Below are 20260 nucleotides of genomic sequence, written 5' to 3'. Positions count from 1 at the left end.
CAGAAATTTTTTACAGGGTTTTGGAGTTTCAACTGGCCGAACTAACTGTTCTGTGGTTCGATCACCCACTAGTGTAACACATTTTTCAATGGTTCTCTGACTGGAGTCAGTTAAATCTTGCCTGAAAATCTTAGGCAAGTTAAGTGAAGGACCACTGGACATAGCAAAAATTAAACCACGAACAACAACTGCAGCAAACTGAAACAAGTATATAAAACAACAAAGGAAAGGCAGACCAGGATTCAAACACAAATCCAAAATTTAATAAAAAACCTCTAGCAAATCGGCAAAAGCCTTCAATGGCGAATACAAGATCTCACTTACTACACAGTCACTGAAGGTGTCTGTAATCTCAATCACCCACACAGTGAGCATTCCGAGTTCATAATGCAATTGTTTTATTTATTTTTTTTTGTTAGCTTAGTTAGTCAGGGAGAGCAGGCAAGCATGTCAGCAGAGGATTACTGCAAACTGACAAGGAGCCACTTGGCTGAGATTTGCCAGGCTAAAGGACTGGTGCATGGAAACCTGACTAAACCAGACACGATTGCAGCTTTGGTCACAGCTGCATTAGAGAATAGCAGCCAGGAAGATGATCAAACTGGCAGTGGAGATGTACAACACTCAGAAAATGGACAGCTCACCCTTTCCACAGAGGACTTAAAAATCTCTCTGGAGTTAGAGATACTTGAGCTAGAGACCAAGCATTTGGAAACAGAGGCAGCAGAGAGACCAAGGCATCTGAAGACTGAGGAAAATGAGAAACTGCGATGCCTAGAAGCTGAGTAGAAGGAGAGACAGAGGCAACATGAAAAGGAGATGCTGACACTTCACCAGGGTCATGGAGGTAATAGGGAAGGGAGTAACCAAACTCCAGAAGCAACAAAGGTCAGTAAATTTCTTCCACAATTTACAGTGGGGGATAATTTTGATAGTTTTATTCATATGTTTGAGAGGGTATGTAAACAGTATATTATTGACTAAGGGCTCTGGGTACGGTTCCTGACCCCCTTACTTCATGGTAAAACTATAACTGTTCTTTCCAAACTGTCTGACACTAATTGTTTAAATTATGATACTGTAAAAAAAAACTGTTTGCTAGAATGTTTTAAGTTGACACCTAAAGCTTATAGGGAAAAGTTTTGTGAGCACAGACACAAAGCAAGTGAAAGTGTGTGTGAATATGTTGCTGAACTAAGCATTTATTTTCATAGATGGGTGAGTTTATGTCAGGTCACCACTTTTGAAGGACTGGCAGACCTTTTGGTGAGGGAACAAGCCCTTAGCACTTTGCCTGAGGGCATGAGAATCTAGTTAGCTGATAAACAATGCAATACTGTAGATGAGTTGGGGAAGAAGAGAGACCTATACTTAGCAAGCAGGGCATCACTACACAGGAAAGGGACACCCAGTGCTGCTCATGGGTCTAAGGGAACCCATGGTGGGCAGCACAGACTGCCCCCAACAGAGTCCGCTAGTAGCAGGGGAAGCCACTAGTCCAGGTACATATCCAGGACCAAGGGTTAAATGTTTTAAACTAGCCCCAGACTGACTGTGATCTCTGTGTAATCCTAAGGGAAATTGTACTTTACTGTGTGTATACTTATCCTCCCAATGTGTACATCCCTCACTGGTGCTAGTAGTGAGGATTGAAGCTCCTTGATTACTAGGCCAGTGCAGGGGCATCACAGCATACATGTTCTTAAACAGAAAATAAAGTGGTTATAATTGGAAAGCTGATTATAATTCTCTATATTTTAAAAAAATGTTATTGCTAGTGTTATTATTATTGAATAGTGGGCAGTTCATATTGCTGCATTTGTTTGTACAGTTTTGTGTTTTTGAGTGCTATTTTTTCATTTGGAGGCTGAAAAACTGTAACTTCTTGTGGGCATTTATGGCTGCTACTGTTTCTTATTTCTTTCATGATCTTTGAATTCTGAACTATTGTATAGGCAAGTACAAGGCTATCAGCCCAAGGGCCTTATTAATCCTAACCAAAAAGATTCCCTGGCTTTCGCCACCCAAGAAAATTATTTTCCTGTGCCCCTGTCGAGGAGAACTACAGAAGTGATCCCAGATGTGAATTTCCTATTTCCCATCCACTCATCAAGATTTTTCTTGAAGAGTGCTAATGAAGAGCTCTGTTTGATATAGATGGGTAGCTTATTCCAGAGTATGGGAAGTCTCTGAGACAGGAATCTATCCCTCCAGCATGTTCTGTTTATTGTGGTGACCAGGTTTAAGTCCCTAGAGTGTGTAGCTCGAAGGGACTGAGATTTCTTTAGGTGGAGCATGTCCAGCAGCTCTGGGTTGGACATAGCTTTGTATGTTAGGCAGAGATCACCTCAGAGTAGCTGATATGCAATGGAGTAAAACTGGAGTTTTTTTGAGACGGTCAGCATAGTACTTTGTGAGGTATTTCTGCGACCTTTCCAGTTGTTGCAGATGTCTTGCGAGGTACATACTAAAAGGGACATTGTACTCTATAATGGGTCTAATGAGTGACAAGGAGAGAGGAACAATGACCTCTTTTTTCCTGAATGAGCCTTGTCATTTTCGTATATTCTTAGAGGTCTTGATTCTGAAATCAGTTTCAAGCCCTCTTACATAAGTCATGCCAGAGATAAGGATTTTTAAGCACCATGTAAATAGAAAGGCAGCAGTGTGAATTACAGACATCAAGCAGAGCTTCAGGAACTACTTTTCTGCTTCAATTAATCTGATTTGTAAAGTCTGTCAGAGCTGTTCTTAGCTGTATGCCAGCACCCTGGTGTACAGAGATAATGATAAGGATAAAGCTGAAGTCATGACCACTGACCACATGACATGGTACTACTAGTGGCTTGGGTGTCTGTGGTTCTGGAAAGGCCGTGGCTAATAATAATAGTTCAAACAAAGTATATCTTTTCACATGACAAATGAAATATGTGTTTTGCATATTACAGGAATTTCCAAAGTACTTTATCAGTGTGCGGCATTTATTGTTTTTTTTTCTTTACTAAATAGAAAAATGGTATTTTGCTCTTAACACTGGATTGTGGGTGAATTGTTATACTGACCATGTATTTGGTTTACTTTTTTTTTTAGTTGTTACATGCCCTGCATTTCCCATCAGTTAGTTACTGTGGCCCCTATTGTGTTTACAGCTAGAAAATGAAGATGAAGCTGCCCCTGGTGACAGTGTACAACTCTTCTGCTGTGAGCTTGACCACTTACACTGGAAAGCAAGAGGACATTCAATTTTTATTCAGTTTTAAGTCTAAAACATTAAGGATTTTAAGCAAATAATACATTCTGGTATTCATAAGAAGAAAACTAGAAATTTCATTAAGTTACGATAATGCTGAATACTGTCTGGGTAAAAAGCATGGCTACTCCTGTTGAAGTTCTGAGATGTATACTTTAACTAGGATTTTTTTTCCGGTTTTTCAGTTATAAACATTAGTGCCATCAAGTTTGTCTCACATACCTACTAAGTGTGGTTGTTCAGCCAGGTGATTATTGCAGAATTCTGTCTGAGCTTCATTTGAACTGTTTTCAACAATAACAGTATAACTAACATCATCTTCCTCTTTTGACCTCTGATACTTAAACTTGCTGAATCCGAGATCCTTCATGCTGAAAAGAAGAGAGCGTCTTTTAGAAAACTAAATTCCCAAGATGTGTCTGACACAGAAAAATGAAAATGCAAATGCTATCTACCTTTTTGTAAGGTTATTCACCCAGAATATAACAGAATAGAATAGAGTAGCACCCATGGAAGAGTATTAAATGCAGCCTTGGTGCTCCAAACAAATTAGAAATGTAAACAAAAATTAAAGAATATTGTCATAGAGTCATGATATGCTTAATGCGCTTAAAACTAAATTATAAAATTATCTTAGTAACAGAAATAATTGTAGCTGGAGATAAAGATATATAGCACTGCTCTAGCTTTTTAATGACATGGTTGCATCATATAACATTTAAAACTTGTCCAAAAAGAGGTTTATACTGCATCTCAAAGCCCAAATCTCCAAAGTATGGAACACCAAAGTTAATACAGTACGCAAAAACAAATTTTATGCAAGAAACACTGACACAATGTGTGGCAGTGGGCAACTGAATATAAAAAAAAAAGTAAAAACAACAAGCCATACAAACAGCTCCATTCATATTAAAATGAACTTTATATATATATATATATATATATATATATATATATATATATATATATATAAAAACAATGAGCAGTCACATGATGCTAGCCCTCCAATGAAATACATCTTTTTAAAACTTATGTAAATATTAAACACTAAAGTACAATCCAATATCAGAATTGAATTTATCATTAAAATATACTTAAATTATTTAGATTTGATAAGAGTTGAAATAGAACATACATTTTATTGAAATTACCTAATTTAATCCATCTTGCAATCCCAGTTCTTTCAGTTTTGACTGGACCCAAAAAGGATTCAATCAATTATATAAGAAAAGAATAGAACTGTTGCATGCACATCAAGTGATACTAAAAAGTGTCTGCCAAGATTTTATATCCTCACTCTGAAAGAGGAATGTCTCTTCTTGAAAATGGCTCCATATACAGGTCAGTGTTTGTGGGGTCGTATGCATATTTGTTAATATCATCACTTTTAAACCATGAAGAAAATACATGTAATATGGAATTTTTATTCAGTTATGTGATGCATCTAGGAAAAGAGTAGGCATGGAACTTAAAAAAACAGAAATGTACAAAATGGGTAGCAACATAAAGCAGAAAGAACAAAAGAATGAATATATTTAAAACAAGACCAATGAAAAAAGTAAAAAATAGAAAACCCCCAATTATAATGGAAAATATAAAGCACTCACAGATCAGCTTAATCTTGATAACAAGTTGTTGCTCAAATGACTTATGTAAATTGAATTTAAACCAAAAATGAAAGGCTAATAATGTCATCTCAAGGTAGTGAACTCCAAGTGTCATGGTTAACAAAATCTATTGAAAAGTTATGAGTTACAGATAAATGTAGGCTATGAAGTGGAAAACTAAAAACAGTTGCACATCTTTTTGCAGCCTGTAATATGCTTATCAGCAAAGGTTTGTATACAGAATGACAGAGCAATAACTTGGGCAGGTGAAGGGGGCTACTGTCCTGGAGCAACTTAGTCAGTTTGCAGTGGGGTGCAACACATTACTGGCATTCATTTAAGCAGACACAAGTGATACTGAGTCTTCTTAAATGCATGTAGCAAGAAGCTTGCATACAGTTCTTTGCTACAGTTCAGAGTCCATGACTCTTTTTTTTCTTCAACTTTGGGTTGAGAGGGTGCCACTTTGGTGGCTGCCCAGGGCGCAAGATTACTTATCTATTACTCTGTTGAAAGCCACACCAATGTGATAATGTCATCACACTGGAGACAGTCTTGGTAAAAATTACAACATACAAGCAGATGAGAAGTTTTGAAAACATGAATTACAAAGATTATCGGATATTAAGTAAGGACTATGAGATAATCCAGAAGAAGCAAGAAAGTTATATACTGTAGTCAAAGAGAAATGGACAAAGCAGCACAGATTATCAAAAATTCTATATCCATTGACTATAATGATTTATGTATTGAACGACACATTAACAATGCATGCAGGCAGAAATTACAGCAATGTAAAAGGAGGACATTCAGTTAGATAAAGGAGCAAGGAGGCTAAAAAAATAATTTGAAGTATAGTGAAACATGCTACCAATACCATATATGATGTGATTTAAAAATATATCCATTACTGGGTACATTTTTAGAACTAAGAGGAACACTCTATGTGATTATCAAAGAATGAAACAAAACTGATTTTCTAAAACTTTAATTATACTCTTACTTAAGAAATCAGTCTATTCTCTTTACAGAATTAACTAAATAAATTATTGGAGACATTAAATAAAGGAAGAAACCACACAGCCATGTGTGAAGTTTGTTGTGTCCCGATAATGTAATATAGATTACATATAGTAAATTAAAATTTCCTCCTCCATTTCATTGCAGTGATAATATTGCAAATCATTATTATTTTTACTGATCCATGAAAGCATAATCTGTGCTTCCTTTTAATGGAGTTACACTCATTTGTGCTAACGTTAAGCTTATAAAACCCTTAAATTGTCCAATTAAATTTTCTTTAGTTCAAAACATATGAAATAATGAGATTTTGTTACATTCAGAATGAGGTTCTTTAAAAATTCCAAGCCCTCTCTCCCCTGAGTTTTGTTAGGTATAACAGTTTCCAGCTGTCCTTCTTTTGAGGGCGTGACATCGGGCAGCTGTTTGCAACTTTTACACTCTACTTGATTTTGCGGAGATGTGCATGAAGGCAGCATTATCCTCACTAAACCTTACTTTAAAGTCTCCGCAGGAAAAGAGCATTCTCTCTGTTGGGAATTGGCTACCTGCATGATTGAGGCAGCAAGAGACACTTCAGTTATTTAAAAAACAAAAATAACAAATGTTTAAGAACAGCAAATGCTCCTGTTTTCATGACAATGGCATGTTCTATAGTCACATCTTTCTTGTGAGGAAATACTTTTAACAGATGACCAGTGGTTGAATATCTATCCTAATTGTGCATACTGAAAATATTATCAGTTGCATTTATAATCATAAGTAACATGCAAATGTAGTGTTTCTACTTTGTTTCTGTACTATGTACATCTCTGTACTCTTTAGTATTTATATAATTTTTTGTTTGTGTTTTGCACCTTAGGGCCTACATCATGGCTGTAAAGGGTCTGTTGACCTATCCATTTACCTGGTTATCAAACTTAAATAAATAAAAATAAATAAATAAAAGTAACACTTTCTTGGCCAAAAGTGAAAGGATTTACTTCTTCTTCTGGCTTTTCCCAGTTAGGGATCGTCACAGCGGATCACCTGTCTGCTCATGATTGGCAGTGGAGTTTTACGGTGTTGAGTTGCCAGCCCATCGCCCAACCTTCCACAGAAGGCACACACATGCATGCACTCATGCCTAGGGCCAATTTAGAGTGTCCAATCCACCTATAGCATGTCTTTGGGATGTGGGAGGAAACTGGAGCATCCGGAGGAAACCCACACAACCACAGGGAGGACATGCAGACTCCGCACAGAAGGCACCAATGCTAACCGCTGCACCACTGTGGCCGCCCTGGTTTGCTGGTATTCATGTAAAGATATGTCCCTCAACTAACTCTTTGGAAAAGAGTTTCAAATTAGATGCTTATAGCATATTGTTGATGTCTACAAGGTAGAGTTAAGAATATAAAACTGTGGGAGTGAACAATGAAAATTACAGAATCCCTGTTGTGCAGTCAGTGCCACACTTGGCAGAAATAAATTCCTTTTGGAACCAGATTCATTATGAATCTTCATTTACAAAAAGGTTACACCTTTCTTGCAGGTGACAATAGCTTGCGAACTGTAGGTCAAGTACAGTCATTCTGTAAATGCATGAACTCAAGCTGATTGATTTGTGACCATGTATGACAAAAGAATAGTAGTAGAATTTTTTTCTTGTTTTGAGGGGCACAATCTACCATCTGATCCCCATGTAGGATTCAAACTCTCATATCCATATAGTTTATTATTCTCACACTAAGGATGGTGAATTTCAGAAAAGCTCAAACAGTGATAGTCAATACAGGACCCATCTCACACTTTACTGTGATGCAGTAACCTCTGACTATCCAGAACTCATCAGCACATATTTAAATCTCATTCTACAACAAGGAAGAAACAAAATCTGTACAAATATCAACTTGAGACAACAAGTGAAAGTAAATAAAAGTAAGTATTTTTAAATTATATGAGATTTGAGTAGGAAAAATAGTGGACCTTCATATGATGTATGTCAAAAGAATGAATAGAAATGGTAAACGTGAAAGTTTCTAATGGGTTTCGGGACATTGGATAGCATCCAGGTGATATTACAGAAAGTAAAAGTAGATCTTGGATGAAGTTAACTATAGCCACAAGCAGGATTTCCTTTACTGGTAGCTGTGATTTTAAATGTCCACACTAGTGAAGACTTTAGCTTAAAGAAAGTTATGCTATGAGCAGTGATATTTTCCAATAACAATCCAACCTGATATTATACAAACTAGTAAAGAGTTTAGCTTAAAGAAAGGTGCGATAATGAAAAGTGATATTTTCAAGTTATAATCCATCCTGTTGTTATACAAACCAGAGTATCCTACAGCACAGCAGCTATAACATTTCTATAAATATATGCTGTACGCTTCAGATTTTGAAGTGATATAGCAAAGCACTGTTATAATGAATGTAATACTTTACCTTAACAAGTTTAAAATATCGTCTGTTATGTATTAACTCTTATTTAGTATATTAAATGTCACTTTCTTTGGAAAAGTTCAAAAATAACACTTCTAGCCTGAAGCAAGTGCCAGTTTTCTGAATGAAAACTTTTTGTTTTTGTACTTTGAGTTGTAGTTTGCCTGCCTACAGTCGGTGAAGAAGATTAAGGAGCTATCAATTAGTTATTTTCTGTGGTCTAGGGTTGATTCCCCACATCTCCATTGTTTAACTGTGCAAGTCGCTTAACCAGCCAGCACTCTTGGGCTGAATTTCAAAAAGGTCCATGGATATTAGTACTCTGTCCCATATAACAAATACAAATAAAGTAAGTAAGTAAATAAAAAGTAGCTCAGGTAAATACAGCGGGTTTCATATTGTTTCGTATCTCTATGATATTATAGGCGAAATAGACAGCCATCATGGTCAGCAACACAGTTAAAGTGAAAAAATACAGAAATCAACATTATATACATACAAGTTTGTGACTCTTAAAGTAAAAAGATCAGCAAATTAAATACCACATCAGTATGTGGAGCACATATTTAAACTTTCTAAGTCATTTAAAATGCTTAAAGCCTTTGGCATAATACTATTAAAATGATTAAAAGGGAAGCAGTTAGTGTCATCGCCTCACAACAAGAGGTTCACTGGTTCAATTCCTGGCTGAAACACCTTCTGTGTGTTGTCTGCATGTCCTCCCTGTGGTCAACTGAGTTTTAAAGACATGCGGGGGTGGGTGTGTGTGTGTGTGCGCGTCTGTCTGTGTGTGTGTGTGTGTGTGTGTGTGTGTGTGTGTATGTGTGTGTGTGCGCGTCTGTCTGTGTGTGTGTGTGTGTGTGTGTGTGTGTGTGTGTGTGTGTGTGTGTGTGTGTGTGTGTGTGTGTGTGTGTGTGTGTGTGTGTGCTTCTGTGTGTGTGTGTGTGTGTGTGTGTGTGTGTGTGTGTGTGTGTGTGTGTGTGTGCGTCTGTGTGTGTGTGTGTGTGTGTGTGTGTGTGTGTGTGTGTGTGTGTGTGCGTCTGTCTGTCTGTGTGTGTGTGTGTGTGCGTGTGTCCGTGTGTGTCTTCTGTGACACTTGGGCACTTTGGCTGGCAACTCAACACCATTAAACCTCCACTGCAATCATTGTGCAGACTAGTGATCCACTGTGGCACCTCCTAATGGGAGAAGCCAAAACACATTGCAATACTATTATTATGATTGTATTGCAGCAAGTTCTTTCCCTAATACTATATGAAATGAAAGAAAGCACTGGTCTCCCAAAATCATGGGGACTCTAAACCGAGGTATGAGAACATACTCAGTGTTGAACCATTTTGTTGGTATTTTAACAGCGTGTATCGATAAGGGCAGAACCTGAAATGCTGGAGCTGCTTTGGATCATCTGCCAAATGCTGTACAATGCTTTTTCAAAGGTCAGCCTAAATGCATTAAAGGGAAAACATGAATGAGTTTGTTTTCATGCTTTTCCCTTTTTTAAGAGTTTTTGTATCTTAGAAGTTTTATATTTAGACACCTGATGTCTCAAGTCCTGACGTATGATATAATACTCTTATAAATCCAAGGTGCAAGTGTTTACATTCAAAGATTAGCAAATCCAAATAAGCAAAGAGACTATTTTTTTTTTTTTTTTTGAGGATGGTGCTCTAAATTCCCATAAACATGCCCCTTGAAAGAAAATGGAATATCACTTCTTTTCTTTATTTCATCCCACTGAAGTTAAAATACTCATTAATGTGTCCTGCAATGGTTGGGAATATATGGAATAAACTGCCAAGCAGTTTTTATGCCAGACAAGAAGCTTTTCACATCATCACTTAAACATCTCCTGTATACCTGGACTTCCTGTAATTGTATCACCTAATTGTCCAATGCCAATGTCAACTACTTGTGCATTGTCACCTAAAACAGTATATTACCAGACTCTATAAGATCTGTGCATAAGTCCCAAGCTATCAGCAATCATCTATCAACCACTTTGCTAGTGTTTCAGAATTCTACTACACTTAAAAATAGCCAGCTATCATGTACAACAAGCTGCAGCTATTCTATTTATCATATGTCTTCAATTATACAGTTGTTCATTTTTCAACAACTGCTGTTATTTATACATAGTCACACTGTGAAGTTATGCCATATTCATTACATTTTATTGCCCTACATCCAAAGGATTCCCTGTATGAGACTAGACATTGCATAACAAACAAAATTAAGGAGCCATGCAGATAACATATAAGAGGGGAGTGGATAAAGCCTGATGACACAAAGTGGTAGGGGTTGGTGGTTGTCATTTATTTTGATCCATCTCTTTTGTGATCTCAAAGAATTTAGCACTCCAGGCATGCTTGTCAACTGCTGCCGCTTTAACTTCTTAAAAATGTATATTTACTACTTCAGAAATTCTGCCTATCCATTTAAGCATATACTACCAACTTTTTCTTTTGCTTTCAGTCCTTTCCTAGATGTATTAGCCTTTAACATGGAAAACATTGTTTTTTTCTGGATTGTGGAAAGTGAAACATATTACAGAATCTCACTGCAAAGCTTCTGTAAAACGTGTATGTCATAAATGTGTTTTTTCAATGAAAACAAAATAACTGAAAAGGTGATATGACTGTAGTTGGCCAAAATCAGTTCTGCAAAATTAAAATTTCTTAGCCCCCTGCAGTTTGACGCTTGTTTCTTTACTAGGTTGCATAAAAGTAAACCAAAGTCTTAGGGTAGAATATTCTATCAGTGAAGCATGAGTGTTTAGGGTGTTGCAAACCACAATGCTTAAAAACAGCACACACTGTTTCCTATGATTCATAGAAACTATCTTTAATTTTGAGTTTCATCTTTTTTATAGATTTCAGCTACACTTCAGACCAAAAGTGCAACAATAAAAGTAAAAAAAAAAAAAAAATATATATATATATATATATATATATATATATATATATATATATATATATATATATATCTATAGACCATGGTGGGTCAGTGCCAGTGTATTTAATCCATATTTCCAGGGTCTGCAGTGAAAGCCTCACCTACAGCCTCTACCTGTATAGAATTTTACATGTACTCCAAATGTATGTGTGGGTTTTCTCCAGGACTGCAGACTCCTGCTGCCTTCTGCAAATATGTTAATTAATTGGGTACACTAAATTGTGCATTATATGCACTTACATGTTTTAATTGCAACTGTTCTTGTGACCTAAGTGTTTGCTGAAAAGGGGTAAAAAAATTAGTTCAGTTATCTGGTTAACAAATAAATTAATATTAAATTAAAGATTAACTGATTATATACATACAATTCAGTAAAGCTGGTCAACCTGTATGATTTTGAGAGGTCAAAAGAAATTAGAAAACATCACGGACATAGAAAAGTCAATAAAACTCAACACTAATTGTAACCAGAAGTTACGATTGAACTGCTGACCCTGGAGCAGAGATAAAGAAACATTATTGAATGTTTATCAAACTGCATGGCCAGTATTATTAAAATAAATTAAATGTAGAAAATCTTCATCATAATGACATAAATGTACAAATATTCCAGATACTATCATTTTTCTAAAATAAACGTTCATTTACAACTAATAGAGCTGTAAAATGCCACTTTTAATCTCCAACTCTGCTCTGAAGAAATATATAGCTTAAGCATATTGATACAATTTCTAATTCAGAACACTAGCATCTACTTAAAGTAAAACTAATAAAAAGCAGTAGCGAATATCAAAGCAGCAGAAAAAACAAATAACTGGCATTTGAGGGCATGTTTAATTTATAGAAATCAACATACAAAGTCAGCATATAATGCATACAACATAGCAGCAAGGTGAGAGTACACACGTCTACATTATACATCAGTGATAGAGTAAATGAAAACATCAAAACTGATGAAAATGAGAAAAGTAATTAAATATATGTTATACTGAAATCATTTTGTAGAACGCTATGCCTTTTGCACTGATTGTATGAGGTAGCCTCAGCACACAACTGCTTAGTAAACATACTATCTAAAACAACATTAATTTCCTTTCTCTCTGAAGCTTAACCTCGGTGTAGTTATATTTAGCAGAGTCCATAAACAATGTTTCATTTCATAATTTTCAATTTATTTTACAATTACATTTTATTTACTACTTTCGTTATTTTCTGAGATTTGAAAACTAAAGTTTAGAGAATCAATAACAGTTGCATCACTCTTATGGCATGCATCTAAGTCAACGAAAAGATTTTACCGAATATTTATTTATTTTATTGCAGTGTGTGGAGCGTCATGATTATGCTGCAATATCTATAAAAAATAAACTTGTAAATGGCTTCACTAGCACGAGACCAATCGTATTATGATCAGGTCAATCATCATCATCTCCTTTTGGCGGTCGCCACAGGAGATCATTGGTCAGCTCATGACTGGCAGTGGAGTTTTACATTGTTGAGTTGCCAGCCCGGCACCCAACTGTCTACACTCACAACTAGGGCCAATTTAGAGTGTCCAATTCACCTACAGCATGTCTTTGGGATGTGGAAGGAAACTGGAGTACCTGGAGGAAACCCACGCAACTACAGGGAGGACATGCAGACTCTGCACAGAAAGCACCCCAGCCGAGAATTGAACCAGACAACCTGTTGCTGTGAGGCAGCAGTGCTAACCACTGCACCACTGTGGTACCCGATCAGGTCAATGATCATAACCTTTATTATGTTTTCTCAATGTGGATGCCAAGATGCCTACACTTTATGTGAAAGTTGAGAAGAGTAAATCTACTGTCCCCTGTTCTCACAACCTTCTATATGGGCACAATTGAGAGCATCCTGACAAACAGTTTTACAGCTTGGAATGGCAACTTCTCCACAACAGACTGCAAGTCCCTCCAAAGAGTGCTGAAAACAGCAGAAAAGATTACCAGGACTACTCTACCATCTATTTAAGACTTGCACCAGTCTTGTCTCAACACAGCCAGGAAATTAGTCATGGACTGCACTCACCCTACATATGGACTGTTCCTGCACCTAGCACCTACCATCTTTGAGACATTATGATAGCATACACTGCAAAATTGACAGATTTAGCAGAAGCTTCTAGCCCCTGGACATCAGGATACTGAACTTCAGTAGTAACTTACATTTCACTTGACATAGGGACAATGCGTAATATGAGTGAGAAGCATATTTGCGTGCAATACCCTTAAACGGTTTTAAATACACTGTGCAATTAATCTAACAGAATATAATCTTACTTCTGTGCAATATCTGCTGATGCTAAAACAGCATCCTGTGCAAAAGTAAAAGCTGTAAAATTTTTGTGCAATAAATATGGTGTCTCCTTAGACTAGTGCCAAAAGAATCCTGTGCAATAAGAAGTAGCTGTGGAATTCTGGGCAATAAATATCGTGCCTCCTTAGCTTAGTAAATGTCTGTTAATATGTAAAACAGTAAATATTATCTACTAGGAATGAATAAATGTAGTATGTGAACTGTTGTTAGATGTTTGTACATAGATCCCGGAGTAACATAATTTAATTCAGTTGTACTTGCTGTGGAGTCTGAATTACAATAAAGTTTACTTGACCTTAAAAAGAGCATCTTGAGGTGAATTTCTTGTCGTCATTGTCTCATATACATAATAAGCTGATTATTATCAGTGACCATATCATAATCCTGTATGTTATATGGTACTGGAGTCCTTGCTTAACTTTTGCCATTTAAAATGCAGGCCAGAGAATGAAATCTCATATAGTATTTCATTTCAGCCATATAGGTTGTAGGATATTAGCTTGTAGAGACATTTGGTTGGGGAGACTGTCCAAACTGTAGTTCAGTTGAGGAAACACATGGCTTTGAAAAACTCACTGTGGGCACACAGAAGCATGCATTGCCATGTCCTCAGTTCGAATAACTGTGAGGCATGGGGGAATTGAATCTGTGACAGATGTATGGCCTGAAACTTACATGGACAAAAAATAATATGGGGGCCTGGAACTGGCAGCTAAAAGTGTTACTTGGATGGCTTACTGTAAATTTCCCTGAACTTCTTACCACTCTGCAGAAAGAATAAAGAAACTGACAGATGCTCACAGAGAATCACTGGTCAGGCATTGCCTGTACTCCCTTTGCAAAAGCTGCTATATTCAGGGAGAGCAATCTAAAACACATAATAGAGCATAAGTTTGACTACAGTAATGTGCAAGACATTCTTTATGTTGCTGAACACTTCTACAAATTGTAGTTACATCAGCATGTACTGTACACCATGCAAAACACGGATTACTTTGGATTACACATTAATAGAGGCATTGCCCACTGGACACTGCATTTTCCCTGCAATGGGCATGCCAACCAGGTAGCCCCACCAGCTTGTAGCTATTCCAGCTCTTGGTGCCAACAGTGAATTTGAAGCCATATGTCTCTGTAGCTGAAATGAAATTCAGCCACATATCCCCAGCTAACTGCCCCATCCCAAGGAAATGCCTCTTGACCTTCAAGCCCTACTCCAACTGGTCTTTCACATCAAATCATGTGTTGTGAATACTACAAACGTTTGTTGAAAGGATGCAAAAACATCCTTTGAAATGATGGCTTCAGAATGTAACACCTTTTGTGAGATAACAGAAGACGTTTAACATGTTCTGAGTGCTACAATAAAAATGTATTGTCAATCCAGATTTGTAACAAAGATGAGAGATGCAATATGTAACCAAATATGGTATTATAGAATATGACATCACAGGTGTTCCTGTTTAAGTGATGATTTCCTAGGGGGTAGATAGATTTGGAACAACTCCATGTCATTGGAGAATAATCATTCATCAGGATCATACCATCACCACCTGAAGTTTCTTATTTTCTTAATGCTCAAGTACTTATGAGTTCAATGGGGATGTTAAAGATTATTAGTTGGAGTTCCAATAGAAAATGTTCAGAGTTGTACCTTACTCTCTGAGCAGTGCTGAAAATCAGAAAATCAATGCATAAGTGACTTGTGACTGTAAAAAAATAGGACAGGAATAGATGGAAAAAGGGTTGTATATTCGCAGACAGTATGCACCTTGTTTTCTAAGTAGTTTAGATGCAAATTTGGGTTAACCAAACTAGGTTGAAGCGAGTTATATCCATCCTGAATGATCATCTGCACAGGTGGCATATATAGCAAAGACTAGTTAAACTGTGGCCTAGACTAGTTAGGATGCATTGACAGGATATGGAAAAAGCTGAATATTAAAACAAAATCTGTGAAAATGTAGAAAAATGAAAACTGGAAGCTATGAAGAGGTCAGTAAAGGGAGAAATGGGGCACTAAGTAATTTATGTAGGGTGAGAGGCAGCAAATGGGGGAGGGGGTACCATGGAGATCTTCACATAAGGACCTACTTTATCTAAGGTCAGTTTTGGCAACATGATATTGTAGGTTGGGGTGCTGGAGCTGATAGTTGCTTTGGAAGAGTAAGAGTGCAGATGAGTTTCTATAACAACACTGTGAAAATGGACACTGTTCTGCTCTGATATTTTAGCAGAACCGATGAATGCAAAATGATTTGGCTGTTTTTGTTCATCAGGGGTACAACATATGAATCCACTCTGGACAAAAGTGGTTTTAGCAGGGACTGGCTTGGTGAGCAATATTGTATGCTATATCACCACGGACTAGAAACAGAACAGTTCACCGCCACACAAAAAAAGAGCCAGTGATTACCTTTATATTTTATTAAAATTATAGTCCAGTCCAGTAGTAGATCCACAATGTAGTCCCACAAAACAGGTAAAATAAGCACACACTGGATCCAATAAAATCTGGTTAGCAGTAAATACAAAGCATAAAATGTAGACTCTTCTAGCACCTCGGCTCTTCAGCCCTTACAGAGTATATCTCTACTATACATATTCTATCTTTAAATATTTTGATTGCAAGCAATTAACCAATCATAGACTTAAATTAATTAAGAAAACATTTCCAATGACATTCTTGATTCATTCCATATGGAATTAAAGTGTTAAACTTCAGAATTAAAGTAGATTCTAACTTCCAAAGTTGTCTTTTAATATCAAAGTCATACATTTGTTGCACTTGCCCCAAAATTGTAGCTTGTAAGCCTTGTCTATTTTCCACTGTGATATTCTTTAAAATGTGATGCAACAGGACTTTCTTCTTTGCCCTTCTTAACATTCCTAGCATGTTCCTTCAACCTTTGTTTGAAACTTCTTTTACTTTCCCCATGTATACCTTACCATAGGGACATTTCAAACCATAAACTATTCCAGCACTGTCACAGGAAAACTTCCCTTTGCATGTAAAATATTTTTTCTTTTGGCTGTTCCCATTAGGGGTCGCCACAGTGGGTCATCTGTTTCCATTTCTTCCTGTCCTCTGCATCTTGCCCTGTCACACCAACCGCCTGCATGTCCTCTCTCACCACATCCATAAACCTTATCTTAGGCCTTCCTCTTTTCCTCTTACCTGGTAGCTTCATCCTTAGCATCTTTTTCCCAATATACTCAGCATCCCTCCTCAGCACATGTCCAAACCAACGTAATCTTGCCTCTCTGGCTTTGTCTCCAAACCTTCTAACCTGGGCTGACCCTCTAGTATACTTATTCCTAATCCTGTCCACCCTTGTCACACCCAGTGCAAATCTTAACATCTTTAACTCTGCCACATCCAGCTCAAACTCCTGCCTTTTTGTCAATGCCACTGTCTCCAACCCATATAACATAGCTGATCTCACTACCCTCTTGTAGACCTTCCTTTAAAATACTTTTCATTAATTTTATCAGAAATTTTTACTACATACTGGCAACAACTGCACTTTCCACAAGAGAAAGTACCTGTTGCACCTACACCCAAACTCCTATGACTTGCAGGCAGGTGACACTTGCCATGAACCAAGAAGTCTCTTATACTTCTACCTTTTGAATAAGAAAACATGGGATACTCATTTGCTCTTATATTAAGGAATTTATTTTTTTTCTAAAATACCACAATGATATTTTACCAGATTTATTAAAACTTCTGTAAACACTGTATATTTGGTCACATAACAATTTTTGTTTATCTTGTTGATGCACTCTGCCTTGCATGCTATGCCTGTTTTTAGTATTATTTTGTTGTACTACCCTCCTTTTATTTTCTTCCAACACTGTTTCATTGTAACCTCTACTTACAAACATGTGGGCTGTTTTTTTTCTATTTCCTTCTCACACTCTTTTTTTATCACTACATATTCTTTTTATTCTAAGAAATCCCCCATAGGGGATATATTTAATAGTGTGGGGGGTGTCAGCTTTCTCCATGCAGTATGACCACTCCCTTCAAATTTTCTATATAAACTTGTTTGTATTTTACCATCATTAATACCTTGAAACATTATATCAAGAAAGTTTACTTTAACACCTGTCTGTATTCCATCAAACTTCATATTATAGGGATTTATCTGAATTTTTTGCACAAATGTATTCACTTCTTCCCACCCCCTTCACAAATGAATATTAAATCATCTATACCTCTATAATAAATTGACATATTTCCTAAAAAAATTAATTACTATATACATATTTGTTTTCAAACATACCCATGAAAAGATTTGCATATAAGGGGGTCAAAACCTACCCCCATGGCTGTTCCACGAAGCTGCCTATAAAGTTTCCCATTGAACTCAAAGATAGTATTATTTAAACAAAAATGTATTAGTTCAATAATAAAATGTGTTTTAGGCAAGTCCTTATAAAAATAATATTGCTTCTAAGCCATGTACAGGTTCAGTATTTGTATATAAACTGGTAACATCCATAACAATAAAAAACATGTCCTTCTTCCACTTTACATTTCTGATTTTACTTAAAAAATCATAGGAATCTTTGATATAAGACCTTAGCTTCTCTGCTTCTTCTTTCAAGTAGGAATGTAAAAAAACAGCTAAGTTATGTGTAAAATAACTTCATGCAGAGACTATGGGACGTCTTGGTGGAACCACTAAACTTTTGTGGATTTCAGGGACACAAAAGAAGTATGACATAGTGTTATCATTAACTGCAATTTTTTTATATACATCCTGCTGTGAGAACTATTTTAGTCTTAACCCCTTCATTAGCAGTTCTTTGCATTTAATTACTGCTTCTTAATAATATCCCAGCTCCACCAAGGTATAAACTTTAACATTCTTTAAATGAGCATAACGCATATTCAGATGCTGATTATAGTGAAGCAGCACTAATTTGCCCCCTTTATCTGATGGTTTAAACACCAATTCCCTATTTTCACTTAACTTTCATAGACTTTTCCATTCTTCGCTACTTAAATTATATTTAACTTCTTTCTTGTTTTTATTCACTTTGTCAAGCTCTTTATCTATTGAAAATTGTAAAGCAGAAGAAAATTGCTGTATATTTTCACCCCTACACACACATAAAATCACTTTTGTATGTCACATTTTCAGTGTTTAACTTACAATAAGCATCATTTTCTAAATCAGAAACACATGAATGAAAACTCATTTCACTTAGATCATCTTCACTGTCCACATTGTTTTCATGAATTACATTTGTATCTTGTGCAAAAAAAAAAATTTAAATACAATTTTCTAACAAATTTAAACCCTTCAATTTTCAGTTCATACCCTCTAGGAAAAGCTGTGGAAATAAACTTTAGACCTCTATTTAACAATACATTAGTATCTGATAAAATACATCCAGACAAATTCACTACATAATCATTATTTACAACATTTAACTCAGTACCACTTAGCTTTTATATATGTCCGGTATTTGGTGTTATATTCCCCATAACTGTCCTGTCCATGTTAGTTTCTAGACCTCTTTTTACCATAATTCTTCCCTAGTTCATGAAAATCCTTGGCCATATAGCCTGGGTTAGCTGGTTCAGAAAGATCTGGAAACGTGTTCTCTTCATCACTGTTATCATTCACAAACGAAGATTCACTGCTTGCGGATGAAATGTAACCATTATTTACTTATCTTCCTGTTTCTTGCTGAAATCTCACCCTCTGACATTTCTTTGACTGGCTAGTTGAAACATTAAATGCAGACTTCTGTTCATAATCACATATATCCCTCTGTAGTTTATCCTTCTCCACTGTTTCGTTTTTAGTAGCATTCTTCAATTGGCAATTCATCATCTGCCTAACATGATCAAAGTAGACAATACTTCTCATTCTGTGGGAATGAAGCCAGAATTTGTTTGCATCAGAAATCTAGTTTAAGACCTTCATTCTGACTTGACAATGTCTTAAAAAAAAGCTAAGATGTTTATGACAGACAAAGCTGGATTTCTTAACTACATAGTTAAAATCAAGTGTGAACATGGAATGTGTTCCACACCACTGATTGTGAAAACGAATGCATCAACATGGAAACTCCGTAAGGTTCAGAAGGATGAGTGGTCATGTGCTTTCTTGATTTTGCCTTGATGCCAACCAGCAAATCCTAGGATGTGATCACTGACCATCTTCACCATGATGACAGTGGTGTCAGGTGCAGAAACCAGGATCTAGTTAAGTGATTCCTGACCATCTTCACCATGATGACAGTGGTGTCAGGTGCAGAAACCAGGATCTAGTTAAGTGATCTCTGACCAGCTTCACTATGATGACAGTGGTGTCAGGTGCAAAAACCAAGATCTAGTTAAGTAAGTTTTCTCTGTCATAGATTTAAGTTTGTTCAGGTATGTACCAAAATAAATTACCAATCCAAATTGCTATTCAGTTTAATGAGAAAATGTTCTGAATAAAATTTTCAGTTAATTCTGAAATCTCTCATGCTCGCAATTTTATTTTTATATCAGATATAAGCTAATAAAGTGAGTTTTAAACATAACACTAGATGTGCAAATAGATCACTGTTGCAGTATAGATACCCTCCCTACTACTCCTGGAATAAACCCTTCCTTAGCCACGCTGATGTACGCTTTTTCTTTTTTCTCTTATGACAAGATTTC

The 20260-nt window shown here is 36.4% G+C and overlaps 1 protein-coding gene across 2 annotated transcripts in view; it reads right to left on the bottom strand.

The window, feature by feature from the left end:
• Window positions 1–20260, bottom strand: part of LOC122811043 — a 442144-nt gene that overhangs the window by 275328 nt on the left and 146556 nt on the right. For both annotated transcript variants that reach the window (XM_044082579.1, XM_044082578.1), the window contains one exon: window positions 3473–3621. In XM_044082579.1, the coding sequence (XP_043938514.1) occupies window positions 3473–3620 (148 nt within the window). In that variant the 5' untranslated portion in view covers window position 3621. The remainder of the gene's footprint in view (window positions 1–3472; window positions 3622–20260) is intronic.

The sequence above is a fragment of the Protopterus annectens genome, chromosome 9.part0, assembly GCF_019279795.1.
Source record: "Protopterus annectens isolate FY-2018-M chromosome 9.part0, PAN1.0, whole genome shotgun sequence".
Classification (NCBI taxonomy): domain Eukaryota; kingdom Metazoa; phylum Chordata; order Ceratodontiformes; family Protopteridae; genus Protopterus; species Protopterus annectens.
Note: the sequence above shows the minus strand (reverse complement) of the source record. Positions and strands in the feature narration are given on the sequence as shown.